This window comes from Boleophthalmus pectinirostris, unplaced genomic scaffold (assembly GCF_026225935.1).
Source record: "Boleophthalmus pectinirostris isolate CB_2022bp ecotype Guang Dong unplaced genomic scaffold, ASM2622593v1 HiC_scaffold_8, whole genome shotgun sequence".
NCBI lineage: Eukaryota > Metazoa > Chordata > Actinopteri > Gobiiformes > Gobiidae > Boleophthalmus > Boleophthalmus pectinirostris.
Window position 1 is genome coordinate 25,596,539 of NW_026571515.1, and position 20,696 is coordinate 25,617,234.

Here is a 20,696-nt window from a genome sequence, read left to right on the forward strand (position 1 = left end):
AGAGAGAATCTTAATCCACCAAAAACAATGCACTAGGATGTTTTTGATGCTTTGAGTATTCCCTCCCTTTACTCCTCCTTCTGAGCACTACCACATTACAGTCAGTGTGCTTCCTGCTAATTACTGCACATTGTATAGTTTGTGAAGTTGTAGTGTACTGTATTGTTTTGTATCCTATGGAAAATTGAAATGCGGGAGCATGGATGACACAGGCTTGTGGGCAAAGTCTTGGACAGGATCATACTGCTCACTATTAAGAGGGTTCAAATAGGGCCTGGGAGAGAGCACAAGACTTCTCAAACGTGCATGATAACCTCTTCAGGCATGTTTTTGATGATGGAACATTATTATAACATGGTAGAAGCTCCAAAAATGTATTTAGCACAATACACCCTTTAGTGTAAAAGTGCGAAATCAAAGCATGAAAACATATAATGCTTTTTTATCATTCATAACATTTCATTGAAATTAGTATGATAATCCATAAGCATTCATCCAATCACATTATGTTATAGCAAAAGAAGCTGATTTCCACTCTCTGTCGAAGATCACAGTAGCATTTTTTCTACCTGATTCAACAGGAAAGGCGAGAGCCCTGCTGTAGGAGTAATACTTTGTAATGGTATTAGGAGGGCTGTAAAAGTGTCAGAGCTCTGTAAGCAGGCAATCGCACAGTAAGCCATGCCTAGTGGCTGTTGCAAGCATCAATCATAGAGTAGTGTTTATAAAGGCTAAAAAATGAAAGAGCACTTATATGTGATGGCAACAGATAAGCATTACTTAAAAGTATTCCCCCAATAAATTATTGTACTGCAGCAGTAAAATAGACAATATAAGCATGGAAAAGGCTGTAAAAGATGAATGGTGTGACGAACTGGTTGAATATATGAATAGTCTAGTCAACAAGATAGCTTTTATATTTTTGTTTTGTACAACCACTTGTACACCAGAAATGCATCAGCGTGTTTTGTTTTTCTGTTAAACTTTTGTATGTGATAAAAAGTGAACAGCACAAATGTGAACTGACTGGAATTGTTTTGCCAAATATTAAATGCAGCCTGCATCACTGTCACCCAGGGTTTAAGTATAGGTACCATTTTTGTCAGTATGATTTTACAACACTTATTGTTACACTGGATGACATTCAGCACTTTTTGATACAGTGCCTGAATTTGATATTGAGCATAAAATTCTCTTCAAGTCCACTATGACATAAACCTCTACTGTTTCAAATTGGCTGAAACTAAAATAAAAAATAAATCTTGCAAAATACAGTTTTTAGCTACATGGTGACCATTTATAGAACATTCATGAAGCATACAGCTTGCAAGGTCTGTTCATTACACCACAATTTAAAAATAAATAGTCTTTACAAGAGCTTTTACAGTCAATAAACATATTTTCTTTATTTTAAAATGGTCACTTGCTGTCAGTTTTGTATTAAAAAGAGCTAATAAATTTAAGAGTAAATTTTACTCTCATGGTTTAACTTTTAGTGTGAGACAATTTATTTATGTTTGGATTTGGCAGGAATCCATTTAGTGATATAAAGCTGCGAACACAGTGAATCATGCACATCGACCCTAAATGCCACTTCTGTTTTTGTAGAAAGTAAACCACAAACAGGCCTCTGACTGAAATTCACTACATTCAAGTTTTCCCTAAACTTCAGTGAGTTTTCCATGTCTACAGCACACGCCCATGTCTGCAGCCTCTCTCACTAGCTGTGAAGAATTACATAAGCATATGCATATAGCATTGTCATTAAATCTGTGCAACAGGGAAGGTATTATTTGCATCTAACCACAATGAAAGGAGGGACTATGGCTGTATTTGGACATGTAGGGAGCGTTAAGTAGAGCGTAATTGTGCATGAAAATGTGTTTTTGACCAAATGACATGGGTCTATGGTCTAACTTGACATTTGAAAGACATCTGAAAAGAATGTTCAATTGCTATTAAAAAAAACTAAACATTTTGTACATTTTTTCTTGAAATATGACACAGGTTCCCAGCCATACCCGAGTCAAAACATTTTATTAAATAGCCATGAAGTTTGTGCAGCAGGTTCAGTCGTTATATTAAAGCAAGTTCTGCACGCATACTAGAGTGTAACTGTATTCTTGTCCTCCATCATCCATCATAACCATTAAAAGAAAAGTAAGCTATATATTTATATTGTCAGTAAAAATAATCTTTTGATTGTGATGGGAGAACTCAACTTAAATGGCTATAGCTTGACATGTAAGCAAAAGTAATATAATTATAAAAGTTACCCATGTTTAACACAAAAATCTTTTATTTGGAGACACTAAATTATTTGAACCCAGTTTTCAGCTAAATTTAAAAATAAGTCAAATATTTATTTACTATACCCAAATTTAAAGAACAAAAGTTGGGAAAACAGAAATTGGCTTTTGTGAAGATAAAAAAGACATTATATTCTTTATTTAAATTAATAAATGTCACATTAAGTTTTTTGCTGTTATGTGTTTATTTGTTTTTGACTAATATGCTCATAGCTTAACCAAATTGAGTTTTCTGTCTCATTTTCCAGACCCTGCTGCATCTGTAGGTTTCATTGGCTGTGTCCCCTGACATTTTTTACTGCCAAAAACCCGCAAACCACCCCAATCATTTTCACATAGGTAGGTTTTCTGTTTTTCCAAAACACATGAAAAATTACTTTTGAAATTATGCTATGAGGCGAACAATTTGTTAAAGGGCATAGCCAGTTAAATATAGTGATATAGATATAGATATGTTTAGCAAAAGTAAGAACATTTACATGGAGACAAGCAGAAGAAGATCCTTCTTCAGGCCAAAAAAGAGTCAGGTTTGCGGGGATCGAGGCACAAATTAGTATTGCAATAATTTTATTATTATTATTTTAATAAAATATGTGTGTGTGTGTGTGTGTAGCCCTACATGTTAAAGGAGATACTTGAGATTATTTGATAATGAGATTGTTGAAACAGATAAAATGTAAAATACAAAAGTGAAGTACATTAAACATGTTGTGTTCTGACATCTTATCATCAATATACCAGTAGAATATATATAAAAAAAAGACTTTGGTGGCTAATTAACTTGTCCCTGGTCTAAAGAAACAAAAGACTAAAGCTGAGCTATAAATCAGTGCAGACCTTGTTTCCTTTGGGCTATTCAGCCACTTGGGGTGTAAAACGCTCAAAGGCAATGAGCACTTGAAAGTCTGGAACTGGACAGTTTCTGCCCAGCAATTATCCTGTCTGCGTGCCTCCTAAACACTGCATACCAGATATGTTTGGGCCTCTTCAGCAGCAGTGCTAGTTATGGAGACACAGATGCTAATGACACCATATTCTGAGAGGCGCAGAGACAGGGCCCCTGGCCATCACTTTTAAAGCACATGCCACACAGCCTGCACCACCCACGCCACACAGACGTATTATTGATGACCATGAAGGTTTGCTCTTCGTCAGGGTGGCTGCCTTTGGCAACTAAGCAGTAAAAATACTTGTCAAGATAACGCTTTCATAAGTGCTTATCAGTAACCTGTATTTGCCTTGTAAGAAAAGAAAAATATTATAAAGGTGGGCATAGATGTGAATATTGTCTCTTCTTGTCTTTCTAAGAGTATTTCATTTTAGGAATGACACCCAATAAGGAGCAGACTGACATGCACCTGTCACATGGATTGATGTGTCCAGCTGGAGAGATGGGCTCAGAGACACAGGAGAAGATGGGCACATTAAAATGGATGACCTCAAAAAAGGGATGTGTAAAAGTTTGAAGGTAACAAAGAGATGGAGTTAGATCAGAATGGAACTAGGTGACATGAAGTAGATACTGGATACCTTCAAGGTGACTCAGTGTGACATAACATTCCCAAAGGTTTACTGCACAAAGAGAAATACACAGACAGAGAGAGAGAGAGAATGTCAAGGCGCAAAAGCTCTTTGCAGATGTCCAAATAGGCAGTAAATCTTCCCGAAGACCTGAGGGTGCTCAAATGTTTTTGACTGAATCTGTCTCACAGCCCCGTAGCTCCAGAATGACTAAAACATTAACAAAGTATTCAGAACGCTGGTAGCAAATCGACCAACCCCCATGCACTATTGCACAAACACTGAACTGTGCAAACATGGACAAACCAAAATGGCCTCCATTCAGATGTCTAAATGTGAGTTTTTGTGAAACCTGGAGAATGCTTGACTGAAGAATGGGCTTGTACACAAACTATCTCTTTAGCTGCGCGCTCCCATTCCCATGAGTCATAAAGTGTCCCCTGGCATTTGACTAGAGAGGGCTGTGTGTCGAGTTACAGGTGTTCTTTTTAACACAGTTGCTTGAAAAAGAGGTTTATGACTTTTCTTCTATGGAGGGCTAAGGAAACAGAAGTGACATTGGACTTAAAAAACAAGTTTAAACCTGATTACAGCAGGATGTAATCACCTTAACAGCACGACAGCAAACAGACAGCACTCTACAGCAGGATTTTCACCACATCAAGACCAAATACAAATTACTTTGGTTGTAATTTGAAAAACTGGATTAAAAATAAAATTGCATTGTAAATGCATAAAGTCTGAAATATTACTAATTTGAATAACTGCACCACACTACAGCATTTGAATATGAATTTACATGAATAAGCCACTTCATAATAAAAAAAGACAAGTTGTGGAAGAAATACTAATTGTTATGAGGAAAATATTACAACTTCATGTTTGGAATGTGTTTAGTCCATAGCTGCCTTAAAATGAATAATGCACACTTTAAATAAAAATAAAAAATGTTTATAGGTTAGGTGTGTTATTCAGACACGTATTTGCACTATTTACATGATTAAATATTACATTTAATATTAAATTTAATTGGCATTTATTTCTTAATAATACTGCCTCACAGATTTATCCTTTACATCCTTAATTAAAAGAATACATGTATTCATTATTTATTATTTATTATATTAATGCAGAATTCTTTAAAATGAATTATGAAACATTAAAAGTGCTGCAGGAGAGGAATCAGTGTATTCTGCAGGACACGGTCTGGACTGGCTGGATGTGCGTGCTCAACTGCCCCCTGGCAGTGGCAGCTGTTACTGCAGTCATAAAACCACTCCCTGCAACAGAATACCACACAAAATGGTCCTTTGTCGTTGACACCAGCTCATCTGTAGAATATTGTGAATCTGCGTTAAGAAGGTAGAACTTTCACTTTTACTTGTGCTGCGTCAAGAACTTAAAAAAAAAAAAAAAAAGTTTACAAACAAGTAAATACAGATCTCTCGGTGATTTGTAAATAACAATTAAGTATAAGTATTTTGCACACTAGTAATTCACTGAACAGTAAATTAGACGTGTTTAAGCATAAATTACATTTATGGTTATTTGCATTATAATCAAAGTTGTTCATGGAGTGGGAAAATGTACAACATCTTATTAGGGGTGATTAAGAGTCGTTCTTTCTTTCAAAATGCGCTCAACTTTTGAGTATATTCTGTTGTCTTCAATACCCGGATTTGTAATATAGGACTGATTCTTTTGCATCGGCCATTAAAATGACAAACTTCTGTGACTGAACTGCAGTGCAGCTTTGGGGGTACTGCATTACAATACCTCGGTTCATCTGATGGTGGCAGTATAGGCTCTGACACAACGCAAGGCCATTGAGGATTTCTACATAACATAAAACCGCACTGTTTTGTTCATCAATGAATGATGACCACCAAATAATGAAAACGGTTTTAATTCTCAGAAATGTAAAGGTAGTATAAGATAAACCCAGTTTAGTTGGTTTTAAGAAAATTACCTGATTACACTGTTTCAAGGCTATACATTTCTATCTTGCTTTCAATCAACATCTTTTAGTGATAAAGTCTAAAGGTGAGAGTGTAACAGCACTGCCACATCCATTTTACAAGTATTAAAGTCTCCACAGAGCACAGTGGCATCAGTGAATCTCAGATGTGGAGAGAGAGACAGAATCAGGTCATTCAAATCAATTAACAAATGACCTTAGATTAACAAGGGGGAACATTTATCCAATATTAACTAGATAAAAGATTAATATGTTGTCAGAAAATTAATATATATATTTTTGTTTTACAAGTAAGCCTTTGTATTGCACAACTGTACACATTGGTACCTTTCTCTATTTTAAAATAATGATTACATAATTGTGTGCATGCACAAATAACACTGATGATGAATGTCAAGTTGCTCTCTGAAATAAGAGTGAAATCAACTGTAGCCGAGATGGCAGTTCCCTCCATTTCAAAGAGACTATAACTGAGCCATCTCAGAGGGGAAAGTCAATCTCAAGGTGCACTAATACAGACCCATGGAAAGGGCATAAATCCCTAGAAAGCAACAAAGAGGAGATCAATAAAGCATGTAAACAAACCACAGTGAAATGAAGTTTAGATGGATGAAGGGGAAGCTGAGGGTGAGCAGAGAAAACTGAAGACAGGGCACAGAGCCAGTGGCAGTATGGAGTGAGGAGCAGCGGATTCACAGCCATGAAGGAGAATCGTGGGTAAAGATGGTTGGCAGCCGAGGGAGGAAGGGGAAGTGAGAAATTAAAAGAGAGAGAAAAATGGTAGTGTAGAAGTGATTTATGCTAGTTGTATAATTTTCTACAACACTGCTCCCACTCCCCCACCCGCTCCAGTCTTCTCCATACCTCTCCCTCCCACCAGGGTGAGCTCCTCCTCACTGTCACACCAAGCAGTACTCCCTGGCCACACCAGCCAGTGATTAAGATTCTGTCGTGATGCGACTGCAGCACTTCGCAAATGGAAGACTGGACATAATTTCCCTAAAATGCTGTTTTTTATCACCTATTTCCCCTTCATCAGCTTGCCGCACACGATTGATAGCTGATGGCACCTCTGACAACTTAACGTTTTTTATGGCTAGATTTATGGGCTATCTGCTCCTCTCCTTTTACAGCTCAAACTCTGTAAAAATGCTTATTTCTCAAATAAGGAGAGGGAGGGTGCATGCCTATGTGTATGCAATAGTATCACATGCGGCGAAATGTAAGTATGAGAGGCAAGGTCCCACCCCACTGCGGTGTAGTCCTAAACACAGCATCTGCATCTTTTTATTCTGCACTTGAATATGAATTGTTCCTTATTTCCAATTCCGAGTTGTAATTGTGCTATAACTTTTGAAAATATATGTTCTTGATCATTTTATTATGTGAAGGAATTATTTTAAAAAAAATCATAAATTGTTGTTGAAGCTCAGGTTCATACAAGTTTGGCTAATTTGTGTAAAGGTGTTTGGGGGTGAACACTTGAGCCGCAGTGCTGTTCATACTGGAATGTTTGCCTCTGCATGTTGGAGGGTCTTGTAACTGGGCTGTCTGAAGTGTGTCCATTGCAGGATTCACTCCCTCTGGTCAGATTTACAGCCAGGACTGCCTCCCAGTTAGCCTTCTCCTCTCCTCCACTGATGAGCCTGGCAGATCCCAGACAAACGGCCCCAGGGACTGAGGTGCAATGGTGATGGGGGAGGGGCCATATGAGCAAGAGAGACTGATGAAATCAGTGATTCATAGACATACAGGAGGACACACCCTGGAATGGGGTAATACCACACATGTTTTAACTGGACCAGCCCATAATTCATTGGTTTCCAAGGCTACACACACACCTTGAGGAAGAAGCCTGAGGAAACCATCTCTGCTTTTAGATGAAGTCCAATAGATGGGTGGATTAAAATTCAAGGCTGCCATGCCCATCATGGGCCTCCACTCTGGTAGATGGGGCCAATCTGTTAAGTAGAGAGAACCAGTTTATCTGATGAATCGCTCTAATATTCTCAGAGTTACAGACAGATTTTTTGTTACACTTGAAACCATGACCACACATCATTCATTGTCTTTTGTGATATAGGCTATGATATTGTCACACAGTTCATATAGCTTGTGTAAGAGACAAGACATATAGCCATGTCTGCCATTGAAATTAAATTGTCTTTTGAATGTAGAAAAAGACAAACCCTATTTAAAAAAAATACATCAATGTTTGCAATAAATTTGTGCTGCAGTTTATTTTGCAATTAAGCTTTCATTTAGCAAGCCCAACCTGTACATTTCAACAATGCTCTCAATATTACATGAAACATGGTGATGATAAATAAAACCCCACAGCAGTGCACTCACATGTTCCATAGTGTGATCTTTAGGATGTTGCTCATTAGAGTGGATATTAATCTGACAAAAAAAAAAAAAAAAAAAGAGTACATGGTGGAAAATGTAAAAGGAATTTGTGAGAGCATTTTAAAAAGGGGCCATTTAATCAGAATCATTATTTTTTGCAGTTCTCCGATGGCTCGTAACTGTGGTCTACGAAGACAGGCATGCCACAGCGGGGTTTAATTTAAAGCCAGAAAGGTCACCACACTAAGGAAGGTCTGCAGTTCAGCCAAAAATATAAAATGAGGAGTAGAAAGAGAAAGCTGTGGGGGTGGTGGGCAGGCTAAGGAGGAGAGCAGGATTAAAGGAGAACAGACAATATCAGCTCTAAAGGCATGTGCCTTGTATACGCTATGGAACAAATATTTAAAGGTGTGGAAAACACTGACAGGATTACTTTAATTAAGCTGTAGCAGAGCTGACTTCAAAACAGTTGCAAGTCGTGAGTTGTGTTTTTTTTTTACTTTAATTGTGTTTCTGAAAGCAATTTGCTATAATGCCCTACAATTTAAATGAAAAAACACAACATCTATACTCAGTGAAGGATTGCCAATCTGTCCCACAATCTGTGTTGGCAGAAACAGAAGCCTCCTCGAGCCATAGCTGAATGAGGTTTCCATGCTCTGTCCAAGGCAATAACAGTCAGATGGAATAGTAGCTTTGCCACTGCAACTCAGCAAAAGGACAAAACACTGAAACACTCCAGATTAACAAAACATTTAGTTTATTTATTAAACAACTGCAAAATTATATCTCCTTTATCTGTATAAATAATTATATAATATATATTTATAATTATAATATATATTTATATTCAACAAACAGGTACCATGAGTCTTAAATTATTTGTTTATATATCAGCTCGCATTAATTGACCACTGTGTATTTGACCACATCACATAAAAACAAAAGATTCTCATGACAGCAGACTGACAACCTCTGAGCATTGCACTGTGCAGAGATAAAGCAGGTTCAATTTTAATGTTGTTAGCACACAGAGACAAACAAAGCTCACTTATAAAAACAAGATGCCCCCCTTGCTTGTAAATGCACCAGCCCCCAAAGCCCAAGGGGTAGGGTCAGCTAAGGTGGTCCAAATTAAGAGGAAGAGAGGAATTTGACTTGTTCAAGCAACAATACATCCACAAGATCAATTTCTACACTTAAATTTTCAATCCAATTCCCATCTCTTTTAAAAACTAATACCAAATTCCAATCACAGCTGCAGTAAAGCATTAGCTTGTAAAAGGTCATAGTGTAACCTCTGAGTTCTCTAAATTGAATGTTGCTTGTCCCACTTTGCTTTGAAATACTGCAGAGGCTGATATAAAAACGACCCTGTGCACAATCACACCTCCACTGGGACTTGCAGCCGGTGCATCACTAGCTGTTCATTTTGATGTCATGTATCACAACACAAAGTTAACGGGATGTTGGCGGGCTGTGTGAAGAGAGATGGAAATCCCCCAACAGGAATATAAAGTAGCGCGGGATATTTCAGAACAGTTTTTGGAAAGGTGTATCTGTGTTTGCTGCCCATATCCAAATGCTCACATACAAAGGAGCATCTCTGCAGGAGCCAACCAGGGATCTGATCAGATGGACGATCAAACACTAATCATTCCCTCACGGCCTATACTGAGTAAAGCTGTCATTAATTTTGCGGAATTACATCAAATCTGAGACATTCTTTATGTGGCCCACGGCCTGTAGACAGTTATACGACAGGGACTGCTGCGCTAAGCAGATGGGGCAGTTTGGCCGTGCATACTAAATACCTCCGTCCCCCATCCCTCCACTCTACCCTCCTTCTAGGCATTACTGCGGCTTTCTTTGTTTTCCACCCTTCCTGGGGTGGATGTTGGAGCCTCACCAGATGCGACTAGTTGATTTCATTAAATTTTATTTATTTTTTACACTCTTGTATTATGTTTTAAAAGAACAGAGCACAAACACAAAAATAAATATCGACTAATTAAATGTGAACATTTTATGTGAAGAAATTTTATTCAAACAGGAACAGCTTTCGTGGCAACTGTTGATGGCAGTGGCCTGTGACACATACCTGTAGTGTGGTGAGCGAGTGGCACACTGGAGCTGGACAATTTTCTTATTTCAGTAAAATTGAATGTGTGTGCATGTCCATGTGGCTGCAAGAGATAAGAAATTACAAGGATTATTTACACTGAGTACAGGAGAGATCAATGAACAGATTAGCAGACTACTATAGTGAAAATAAGAATGAATTAGAAATATTGGCGATAACAAAATATGATTTTACATTAATCATAAAAATTTACAATACAGTTCCCCTGCTTCTTTAAATATACTTATCAAATAGCGTTAATAAACATCCTCTGAACAAAAATAAAATTATGATCTAATATTATAAATTTAAAAAAAAATTGGAATCTACGTGTATTAAATATATCACCTTTATTTATATTATTTTGTAATCTCACCTTCCCCCTGGAAAACAAAAAAAAAAATAATGTGTTTGTTTTCTGCTATAATAAGAAGGTCACTGACTTATATAATAAATGCATTACATTAATTTATCTTGTTTTGTTTATTTTGTTTATTATTATACTCCTAAAATTACATTTGTTTTGCAGTCTAGCAAATCATGGATGTGAAATTATAAATTATGTTAGTAAGCTCTATTCTGAGATGTCACACATTTCCTTGTCAAACAATACTTGAGAAGGTTTGGTAATATAATACAGCATATCATTGAATAATAGCTTGATGGCGCTGTGACTTCAGCTTTTACAATGCAATCAAAATGTGTTGAACAATAAAGGTCTTTAATGAAAAGTAAAACCAGTAAACATAGGCCTACGTTAAGGGAATGCCAAAAGTAGTCCAATACACTATCTTAAACAGAAGCATTGGCATCAGACCTCAATACCTTGATGCTTTTTATGATTGACTTCAGTCTTTTAACTGTTGTTTGCATTGTACAATACACACGGGGAACATTTATTTTAATGTAGGCTTGGATTTTTTTTTTTTTTTTTTCTATAGCGATTTAGTCTATGGGCCTATTGCCTTTGGTCTCCATTACTCCAAGTCTTGTCTTTTAAGATGGCATACTGCCCTCTGCCGATCAAAAAGTGCTCCCCTCCTCACGTGCACTTTTGGGGGGGGAAACCCCACCAACAACAACATAGACTTCTAGGATATTAAATTGCCCAATAGTGCTCCGTAAAGTTTAAATTTAATTTCTAAATGTAGCCCATAATAGGCTGGCAACCGTAGCCTACTGGGTGAAAAAAACATTTCAAACTAATGGCAACTAAACGGCACAAAAGTTGTTGAAATAGCACGTGTCGAGATCAAAGGCTTCATCTTAAACTGGGATAAAGTTTGAGGACACTCACAGGCGTGTTAGATGGAGCGGGGCGCAGACCGCACTGGCTGGATTACATTGTAACAATAACCTCAGTCTGTCCCGCTCTGAAACCGTATTCATCATTCATCAAGAGCTTTATTAGAGAAAACTACAAATAGAACTATAATAAAACTACACGGTCGAATTTCTGTTGAAGGAGCTCCTGGTGTATTGTTCATCTAGACTGGGAAATGTAGTTTCCAATGCAAGACTGTGAGGTTGTTTTAATCCCGTGCAGGACTACATTTCCCAGAATTCATTTGTGAGCGTGAGGTTGTCGTGCTCGTCTTTGCGTCGCGTGTTTGTTATTGTTTCCTCTTAGTGACAACTAAACTCGAAGAAGTACGTGCACTGATAAGTCAGCGTGGCAACTTTTGATGTAACATACTGTCGTTTACGGTGGCAAAGGAATATGTTTTTTACTGCCTGAGCGACAAAGGTAAGAGATGCAACACTGTGAGTGACAACGAACGCATTTTCTGTTGCTCACGTTTCTTAAACTTGACAGAGTATGGCGATTGTCTAATGTTTACGAAACTGAACATCCATTAGCCTATTGTTAACAAGTGCCTGTGTTTTAACGCACATCGCATATTATGCAGGCCTTTATAAGGCATCTACTTCTCGACATGTTTTTCTCGACATGTAGGCCCTACCTTGCTGATGTACATAACCTGAGATCTGTAAAAAGTGCTAGCGTAAGCTACTGTTAATACTAATAGGCCTGATATTGTTGTTTACCACTAATTACGAGCTACAGAAGAAGCATCGGATATAGTTTTTACCTGACATGCTCCTGTTATGTCATCCAATTGGTATTTTTAAGAACTTAGTGCTACAAAGTTAATAATCTTTCTCTGAACTCAATGCCATGACTGCTGTAGCCTATGCTGTACATTGAGAGTGTTTGTGTATATTAGCCTTTTAATTAATTTAATAGATTAGAGAAAAAGAAGGGGGAAAAAGACATTAGGCCTTGTTTTTCCACAGCTGTTAGCACGTGTCCTATGTCTGTCGTGTTCCAGGTTATATTGGTTCAAGTCTCACGGGGTCAGCAAAAATAAGTAAAAAAAAACATAAAAACCCAGACAGCCACAAAAGTGTGAGCTATTATGACAAAGCCTAATTATAGCCTAATTCGTATTTTAAGTGATCTAGCCAACATGTTTTAACCTGGCGCATGGGACCAATGTAGAAGCCTATTATAGCTATAGAATAATAAAATTGTGTCTTATGTATTTGTCAGCTCAATTTGAGCCATATATGAAAGGCCCTATACTTCTTATGTATGCCTGACAGTCACAACTAGTTTGACAAACCTTAAAATAGCCTTGGTGGCATGTGTTGTCAAGGTCGCACTAATAAAAATGTGTCATTCATCTCTTCCTTTAAAGGTCCTATATTATGCATAATTAACTCTTGTGAGCATTTAGCCATGTTTGGAATGTTGTTACCTTGTCAACAACACCTGTGATTGTGTTTTGTTTCATTCACGCATGTTTGAGTAACTACCTGTATCTTCCATGATTGCTTTAGTATAAAAATGGAAAAGACTTGGCCAGTGGAATTCAGGAACATAAGCTGCAGTTATTTTCCTGAAAGCAGAATTGATTGCCACTACACCGTGAGCTCACAACACACCTGGGCCAGTGCGGACTGGATAGGGCTTTTTAAGGTAGGTAACAGTGCCATAACTTAAATGCAAATCTGCCAAAATTATTGACTGTAACAATTTATACTTTTTTTTTTAGGTTGGGTGGTCTTCTGTGAAAGCCTATCACACATTTGTTTGGGCCCTTGCTCCAAGTGACTTTGAGGAAGGCACAGAGTTCAACTGCTGTGTACAATTCCAGGGTATTCATTTATTCTTGAAATATGAATTTTTATGCTTATATTCATTTTTGTAATAATGTTTATAATGTTCCATTGCCTAATGTAGCCTACACAAATATGCGCAATTTGGGTCTAGGACTCCCTCTGATAAAAACTTAAACAAAAATTGTTTACTATAATCTTATCGTATAGGCTACCTCTTTCTCTGCTCACTAAAGTCACTGAAAGCTGATAAGACAACAGTCAGGAGGGGGCAGGGATTATGTGCAGCAGGTGTGACCCACACTGAAGTGATTTATCTCACACATATTGTCACTCTTCACTGCAAGTACCAAAAGAAAACTATTAGCTATTCTTGTCTTTTAATATGCAGTAGAGATCTGTAGTGAAGACCTAAATCCTGGGTCACCTCCTGTCAGTCAAATTAAATAACTTTCTTTATTATTTCAGGTCCATAATTAGGTTTCTGTTGACATATATTTTCTTTTAATAACATAACAATAAAAGGAGAATTTTAGTTTTTAGATGTTAATTAGATTCATGCTTTGAAAAGATCTGATGTTCCTTTTATTTTACAGCTTCATATTTGCCCTGTGCTAGCCCTACACAGTATGAGTTTGTATACATCGATGCCAAGGGTGAGGTGCGCTCCCGCAGCTCCTCTTTCACTTTTTCTGCCCCAAAACCATTGGAAGATCTAGTGACCCTTGAGGAAGAGTCTCATGGAGAGGAAGCAGGAAATGACATGCTGCTAGTTGTACCCAGGGCTGAACTCTTGCAGGTATAGGCTGAAGTGAACCACATGTTCAACTATATAAGCTGAAGAAAAAGATGACATTTTCAAAGAAATACTCATTCACAAACATTTTTATTGATTTGTTTTCTAAGAGTCACTTGCAAGAATGTCTGCAGGAGCGCACAGAGCTGCTACAGCTCCAGAAAGCAACAAACAAGTTGAGAGAACAAGAAAAAGAGGAGTATAAAAAGGCACAGCAGTCCTGGGACAGGCAAAGCAGTAATTATGAGATGGAAATTGATAGATTACAAAAGGAGCTAAAGCATGCACAAGACAAAATTGACAAGATGAAGGAACTGCAAAAGGTTGGTTCAATAGTTTTCTCAAGGTTAGTTAGTGTTTGTGTGCACTTGAATTAGTTGTATTTACTTCACAGCTTGATCTTTGTTCACATGCACTCCTCATCATTCATGATAGTTCTCTTAGTATGCTTGAATCTTGATCAAGCGTACATGCACACATAAGGTTATTTCTTTTCTATGTACCTCACTGATTGAGGACAGGGGGCTAATATAATTCTGTGGGACAGTTATTCTTTTGAAAGCCCTTTATATCTCACACTAACTAGTGTCAGTCTCAAAACACCCTTAGAATTACTCCATGAATTCATATTCTTAATATGATAATGTCCTCACTAAATAAACAGGGCATTTGTTGCGTATTTAGAAGGAGACTGCTTTGGGAGAATCTCTGCTTCAGGAGAAATGTGCTTTATTGGAGGCAAAAGAACTGTGTGAGCAGCGGATCAGAGAGCTGGAGGAGGACATCAAAATCATGTCAGAGAAGACCATGGAAAGAGACAATGAATTAGACAGGTTAGAAATAGATATGTACTTATATAATTTTGTGTTTATATATTTGTTTTTTGTATGCATTCCTTAACTGAATTTTTGTTACAGAATGAAACGAGCAAGGAGAGCAGGAGTTCAAAAAAAAGAAGAAGAGAGTGAGAAGCTAAACCTTCAGGTAAACCATGCATCATGTGCAGTATGCCAAAAAAAATGTAAATTTGTCTCAAACTTTAATCTCTTCATTTATTTAGATCAAGTTGGAACAGGCTGAAGCGGAGCTTCGAAGTCTGTCCAAAGAGTTCCAGAGCCTACGAAACTCACTGGCCCAAAGGGACACTAGTATTCTTCAGCTTCAAAATACCATCTCTACCCTCACCCAAAAGCTCACAATTGCCCACAGAAAAGAGGTCAGACACTCATAATCTTACAGAAAAACTTAAAACATACGCCACATACAAGGCTACCTGGTAGCCCTGAACGAGCCAAGCCTAAGCACTGGAGATGAAACAAATCTGGGGACAATATTGTATTCCTTACCTACATAAACTGCTTACTGTAAGCTACTTAATTTTATGTCACTTTAAATACAGGTGTCCCAAAAAAATTTACATCAGTTTAAAAGCAATTATCATGAAAACTACTAACTCTAGTTCAATGAAATTGAAGAGTTTAGGTATTCCAAGATGTAAAATGACTTCTATTTGGGAGTGAACGGCATGCCTCAACCTGAAAACAGGATAAAAATAAAACTCTAAATATAAAATCTTGAGCTGTTTCTATACTTTCTGTGAAAATTTTAGGTTATTAGGTAGAATTGCCAAAATTATTGACCTGCAAAATTAGGTAACATTTTTTGGGAAACCCTGTATATTCTTATGGAAGGTTGTGTTAATTTACTACCAGGCGGAGAATGAGGCAGCAATGAAGAAGATGCGAACCTTACGTGACTGTCTGAGTGTGAGTGAGCACACAGCCGAGGGGCTGAGGAATGACTTGAGTGCCATGGTGACGCAGAGAGACCAGGGCCAGGCAGAGCTGCACCAAGCTCGTCTGCAGGCAGCACAGCTGACTCTGCAGCTGGCTGATTCCACTCTGGCCCTGAGAGAAGGGAGAGCCCAATGGGCACAGGAGAAGCAAGGGCTACAACAAAGTACTGAGGTATGGCACTGTGTAAGAAAAAACATAAGAATAGTTTGTATGTGTATGTGTATGTGTGTATTTTTTAAACACCCTGGTCCAGGACAGGGATGACAAAAGCCACAGTTCAGATTTGGATTTGAGTTTTGAAGTAAAAACAGTTTGCTTTTTAATGTAATAAATTTGAACATTTATGGCCATCCCTTTACATTTACATGATTTGACATTCACACTGACATTTGATTTTCTTATCACTATAGAAGTATCATGAACTAATTGAAAAACTACATGAAGAAATTCAGAAGTTGGAAGAGACCGTGCAGGAGGAGAAATTGGAGAGAGTAAAGCTGGAAGTTGAGCTTGGACGAGAAAAAGACTGCAACAGGGTAAAAACACATAATTTCGTAATGTATGTTACAGCACAGGTTCTTTGATTTTTTTTTCATATTTTTGATATTCTTCGCAGGTCCAACTCAATGAAACTCGCAGAGAGCTACAGGAGCTGAAGACCAGTCTGAGGGTCACACGAAAAGAGAAAGAACAACTACAAGCAGAGAAAAACGTCAGTGATGTCAGTCATGTGTTAACTAGAACAAATTATATCTGTTAAACAATAAATAATGGAATCACGTGTACTTACACTGCTGTAAAACAAAGTAATAAGAATACTTTTGCTCTTTGTAATGGCATACTGTTGCCTTCCATTCAAGCTGTTTTAGGACAATATAAAGAAGTTATAAAGTTTCAGGACAGCCTGTGGTCATGTATGTCTGTGTCACACTTTAGCAGCCATTAAGGCTCTACTTTATAGTGATTTTTATGTTCATAGTATCAACTCTTGAATTTAAATGTTGCCACGGCAGTGAACAAGGTGTGGGTTATGTGGGTAATGCTGGCTGAAACCATGACAAATGTCCTGCTGCTGTGGGTGGGACAATAACAGTATTTTCTACTTAAGGAGTTGATGAAGTACATCTGTCAGCTGGAGCACAAGATGGGAGCAGTGACCACAGTGACCGGTGCCAAGTGGAGCGCTTCCCTGCTGTCCTCTGTCGGTGAGTTCAGCACAATGCCAGTGTGAACAGTAATACTGTTTAAGAATCACATAGGCTGTATTCTTCCAACTGACTAAAAAAGTAATGATTAAAACTCTAATTCTGTCAGCCAAAAAAAATTTAAATAAAAATAAAAAAATGAACCAGGCATACGTTTTTTTTAACATTTGCATGTCTGGAATCAAATTTGATTAAAAAAATTAAATTATACGTATCTCACTACAAATAAAATATAAAGATTTTTTTTTTTTTGATGATGATGATGATGATATGATTTTTTTTTTTTTTTTTTTTTTTTTAGCCATGCATTCATTATCTGATTCTGATGAGGATGAGAGCCCTGAGGCCTTCCAGTCTGTCAGTGCCCCTCTTGGACACTACAGTCTGTGTGAGCATAGCCAGCCTGAGTCGCTACTCTTGGTTACCCCTCCACAGTCGCCACGGGATACTGAGAGGAGTGCAGTTGTCATCAACCAGCCAGCACCTCTCAGCTACCCCCACCAAACCAGCTCTGACACTCTAGCTCACAGCTCAGATTCGGTGAGACTATTCATCTATGATATAGTCCAATTACTATACGAATGATAATGAAAATGAGTTATGTCTTTATGTGTATCGGTAAAACTCAGTCAAGACATTATCACCAAGAAGCAATTAGGCTCAGCACTGAAAGTTATTAGTCAGTAATAGCCGTTACATATAGTGGGTGTGTGCCACTGTGTTCAGGAGGAGGAGACTGATAGACTGCAGTATCTAAGACGAAGTTCTGAAGAGGAAAGGGCTCTTCTGCTGCCTGATCATGCAGACATTGTTCTCAGGTACAACACAACCTGATCTTTTTACAGTAAAACACATAATTTATATAAATATATATTCATAGGTCCAGTAGGCATTGTTTACAGCTAAAACAGTGTAAAATATTATCTTGAGATGGGTTCCCTATAAGGATAGCTGTCTATTCCTTTAAAAACTAACAAACTAAGATAAAAAACAAATAATAATTTTTATTCTAAAGTTTCAAATTTTACTTCCTGTTTGGAAATCATGACATCACACTAGGGAATTCCACTGGGCCAAACTCCTCTAATATAAACTGAAATTATTATTTGACAAATCAAAATTTCCAAGAACACCTTACGGTAATTTTATTGAAAGAATATTTACAATACAATACAAAACAATAGTTTTTTTGTGTTTTGTGTTTCTTTTCAATAGAAATCTCCCTAGTGTGATATCATTAATATACTAGTAGAACTCTCTAAAGCAAAACTCTCTACTCCTCTGTAACAGTTTTTTTTACCTTTCTTCACAAAATATTTACGGAAAAGATAGGCTTGATGGTTCAAGTGATTCTCAAACTTATAAATATCCCATCAAAATTTGAGAATCATCAGAACCTGTCATACGCTCTTTACATATATCATCGAACCTATCTTTTCCAAAAAAAAAGAGGAATAGTGTGTTGTGTAGTAAAATAATTATGCTGTGTGTGAGTTCCTTGACCTACAAGCTATTTCACAATACTCACATTATAATACTTCATAGAAAGTCAAATATTTTAGCAATGCAAGAAATTTCAAAGCCTCTTCTGCAAACAGTCAGCATTATTTATTACCATTGAGTGAGAATGACTCGAAGATGGAAGTTTTGAATATGTGGTCATAAAAGAAGTTAAGAGGAGACAGTGAAACTGAACTGGGCCATGGGAGTGGGAGGACAAGAGGACAGATAAGTTGACAGCAGGCTGTAGCAATGATTTAGCTCTGGGGTGTAGCGCAGTCACGGGCCAATTTTCAGCATCATTAAAGCCTTCACTCTCCCACTCATCTACTCTTTTCAGTCTCACCTCCTCTTTGACTGAATTGTCTATTTCTTTCACTTTTAGCTTTAAACTACTATGCGTTTTGTCTCTTTCTAGTGATCTGGCTGACACTGCGCTTTGGTAACCAGTGGTTACAACACTGATGAAAGGGACAACTTTTCGGATTAATCCTTGTAACCAGCATTATCCATTTTATTCACTGCTTCTACAGTGACCCTTCTTTATGCCTAGTCGTCTTATTGCCTTTGTTGTTCATTGTTAAAATGACATTATGTTCATAATGGCAAGTCAACACCATATTTCTGGTGAGAACAGTTTTTTAAACTGTGAGCTTTTAGTGAGGGATTCTGGCAATTCACAGATCACTGTAGCAAATAATTTTTGTTGAATCATTGCAGAGGCAAAAGCTTTATGATGTATGTTGTGTTGTTTTTATGATTTTTGTGATTAGAAGTCACAACAGGCTGTGTAATTATTATGATTATGATGTTTTGTTCAGTTTCTTCTGTTGAAATCAGAGCCTTTACTGCATTGTTTGTCTGCTTTAATCTCTTTTTCCTGTATTTGCAGCTATACAAATCTATGGAGAGCAATTTGTGCTACTGAGAAAGGGAGAACTAGGTGGATTATTATTATTATTATTATTATTATTATAATAAATATAGTAGTATTGAATGTTTCCAGGGTAGTCATTTGACACCATGAACATGGATGAGTGAGGGATTACCTCAGCAGGTGTCTATGAAGATAATACTTCTACATATTTTTTACTTTTTAATCATTAAATTATTATCATCTTGATTGCTTTATTAAAATAATGCAATAGAGAAATCAATATTTACATAATATTTCTAAAGTTGTGCCTCAAAATTACACTTGTATTTACGTGAACTTTATTAATTGCCTAAGACAATGTTTACCTTTATTCTATACTGCATACAATTTAATATGATTTTCTAAACCAATAGCATATGAAGTTGCAATAAACTGGTCCTGAGTTTTGTATTTTTCTTAAAAAAAAAAAAACAAAAAAACATTATAATTAATAATAACTTTCATTTCATACTATTATTATTTCTGGGTTAAAAGAGTGGTTGCTGCTTGACAGATGTTAGCTTTCACATATTATCGGAAGCATTTCTTGTGTGTCTACTTTATGCATGTTTTTCTTTCCTGAGTTTTTTTATTCTTTAGATAATTTTGGTAATTGTATTTACATTTAACACTAATGTTTTCATGTGACACTTCACGTGTCTCATTTATTTGTGTTTAGTGTTGGGTTTACGTCCCGAGGAAGTTGTTATTTTTGTGGTGCCACTAAGGGCTCTCTGCCAGCACACACTGCAATAAAGCACCAGTGGTTACGGTTTATTTTGAGGTTTTGTGTGTCAAGGTTACTTGTATTTTCTTATAAGGCGTGTAACAGGGTGTGGCCAGGGCTCTAAATAATAAAATGGTTTATGTATTCCAATTGTGTCTGTGTCTTTCCTGGCCAAAGATCATGGCAACATTTTGCTGCTTGACATTTCACTGGTAATTAACTATGGCATTTCTTCACCCACATTTACAGCCTTTTACCTCTTGGCTTACCACCACCTCTAACACATTTCCAACATTTTTTCTTCGCCTTTTCCCTTTTTTCCCTCCTCCAGGGCAGATTTTACTATCAGTGCCA

At 37.1% G+C, this 20,696-nt stretch overlaps 1 protein-coding gene and 1 long non-coding RNA gene across 3 annotated transcripts; one reads left to right on the top strand and one right to left on the bottom strand.

Moving 5' to 3' along the window:
• Nucleotides 1-6,798: 6,798 nt before the first annotated feature.
• On the bottom strand, nt 6,799-11,776 carry LOC129412400 (uncharacterized). Of its 2 annotated transcripts, XR_008633695.1 has the most exons (5): nt 11,577-11,776; nt 10,259-10,343; nt 8,161-8,211; nt 7,650-7,769; nt 6,799-7,573 (listed from the first exon to the last, which is right to left on the bottom strand). It is a non-coding gene; the product is annotated as an uncharacterized LOC129412400 (long non-coding RNA). The 2 variants fall into 2 exon arrangements; XR_008633696.1 differs by lacking the exon at nt 8,161-8,211.
• A 73-nt stretch (nt 11,777-11,849) lies between these two features.
• Nucleotides 11,850-20,492, top strand: calcoco1a (calcium binding and coiled-coil domain 1a). The gene is made up of 15 exons (XM_055166229.1): nt 11,850-12,026; nt 13,124-13,262; nt 13,339-13,441; nt 13,999-14,201; nt 14,309-14,521; nt 14,883-15,031; nt 15,116-15,182; nt 15,259-15,414; nt 15,911-16,165; nt 16,405-16,530; nt 16,611-16,706; nt 17,103-17,199; nt 17,501-17,739; nt 17,926-18,017; nt 19,118-20,492. The coding sequence occupies exons 2-15, from the start codon at nt 13,131-13,133 to the stop codon at nt 19,143-19,145; spliced, it is 1,956 nt and encodes a 651-aa protein (XP_055022204.1). The 5' UTR covers nt 11,850-12,026; nt 13,124-13,130; the 3' UTR covers nt 19,146-20,492.
• Nucleotides 20,493-20,696: the final 204 nt, after the last annotated feature.

What these genes read in the sequence shown, in the direction of transcription:
- calcoco1a (XM_055166229.1), top strand. Translation starts at nt 13,131, where the DNA reads ATGGAAAAGACTTGGCCAGTGGAATTCAGGAACATAAGCTGCAGTTAT. An exon ending in GTGAGAAGCTAAACCTTCAG is followed by an intron (nt 15,183 to 15,258) that starts GTAAACCATGCA and finishes TCATTTATTTAG; the next exon opens with ATCAAGTTGGAACAGGCTGA. An exon ending in CAATTGCCCACAGAAAAGAG is followed by an intron (nt 15,415 to 15,910) that starts GTCAGACACTCA and finishes ATTTACTACCAG; the next exon opens with GCGGAGAATGAGGCAGCAAT.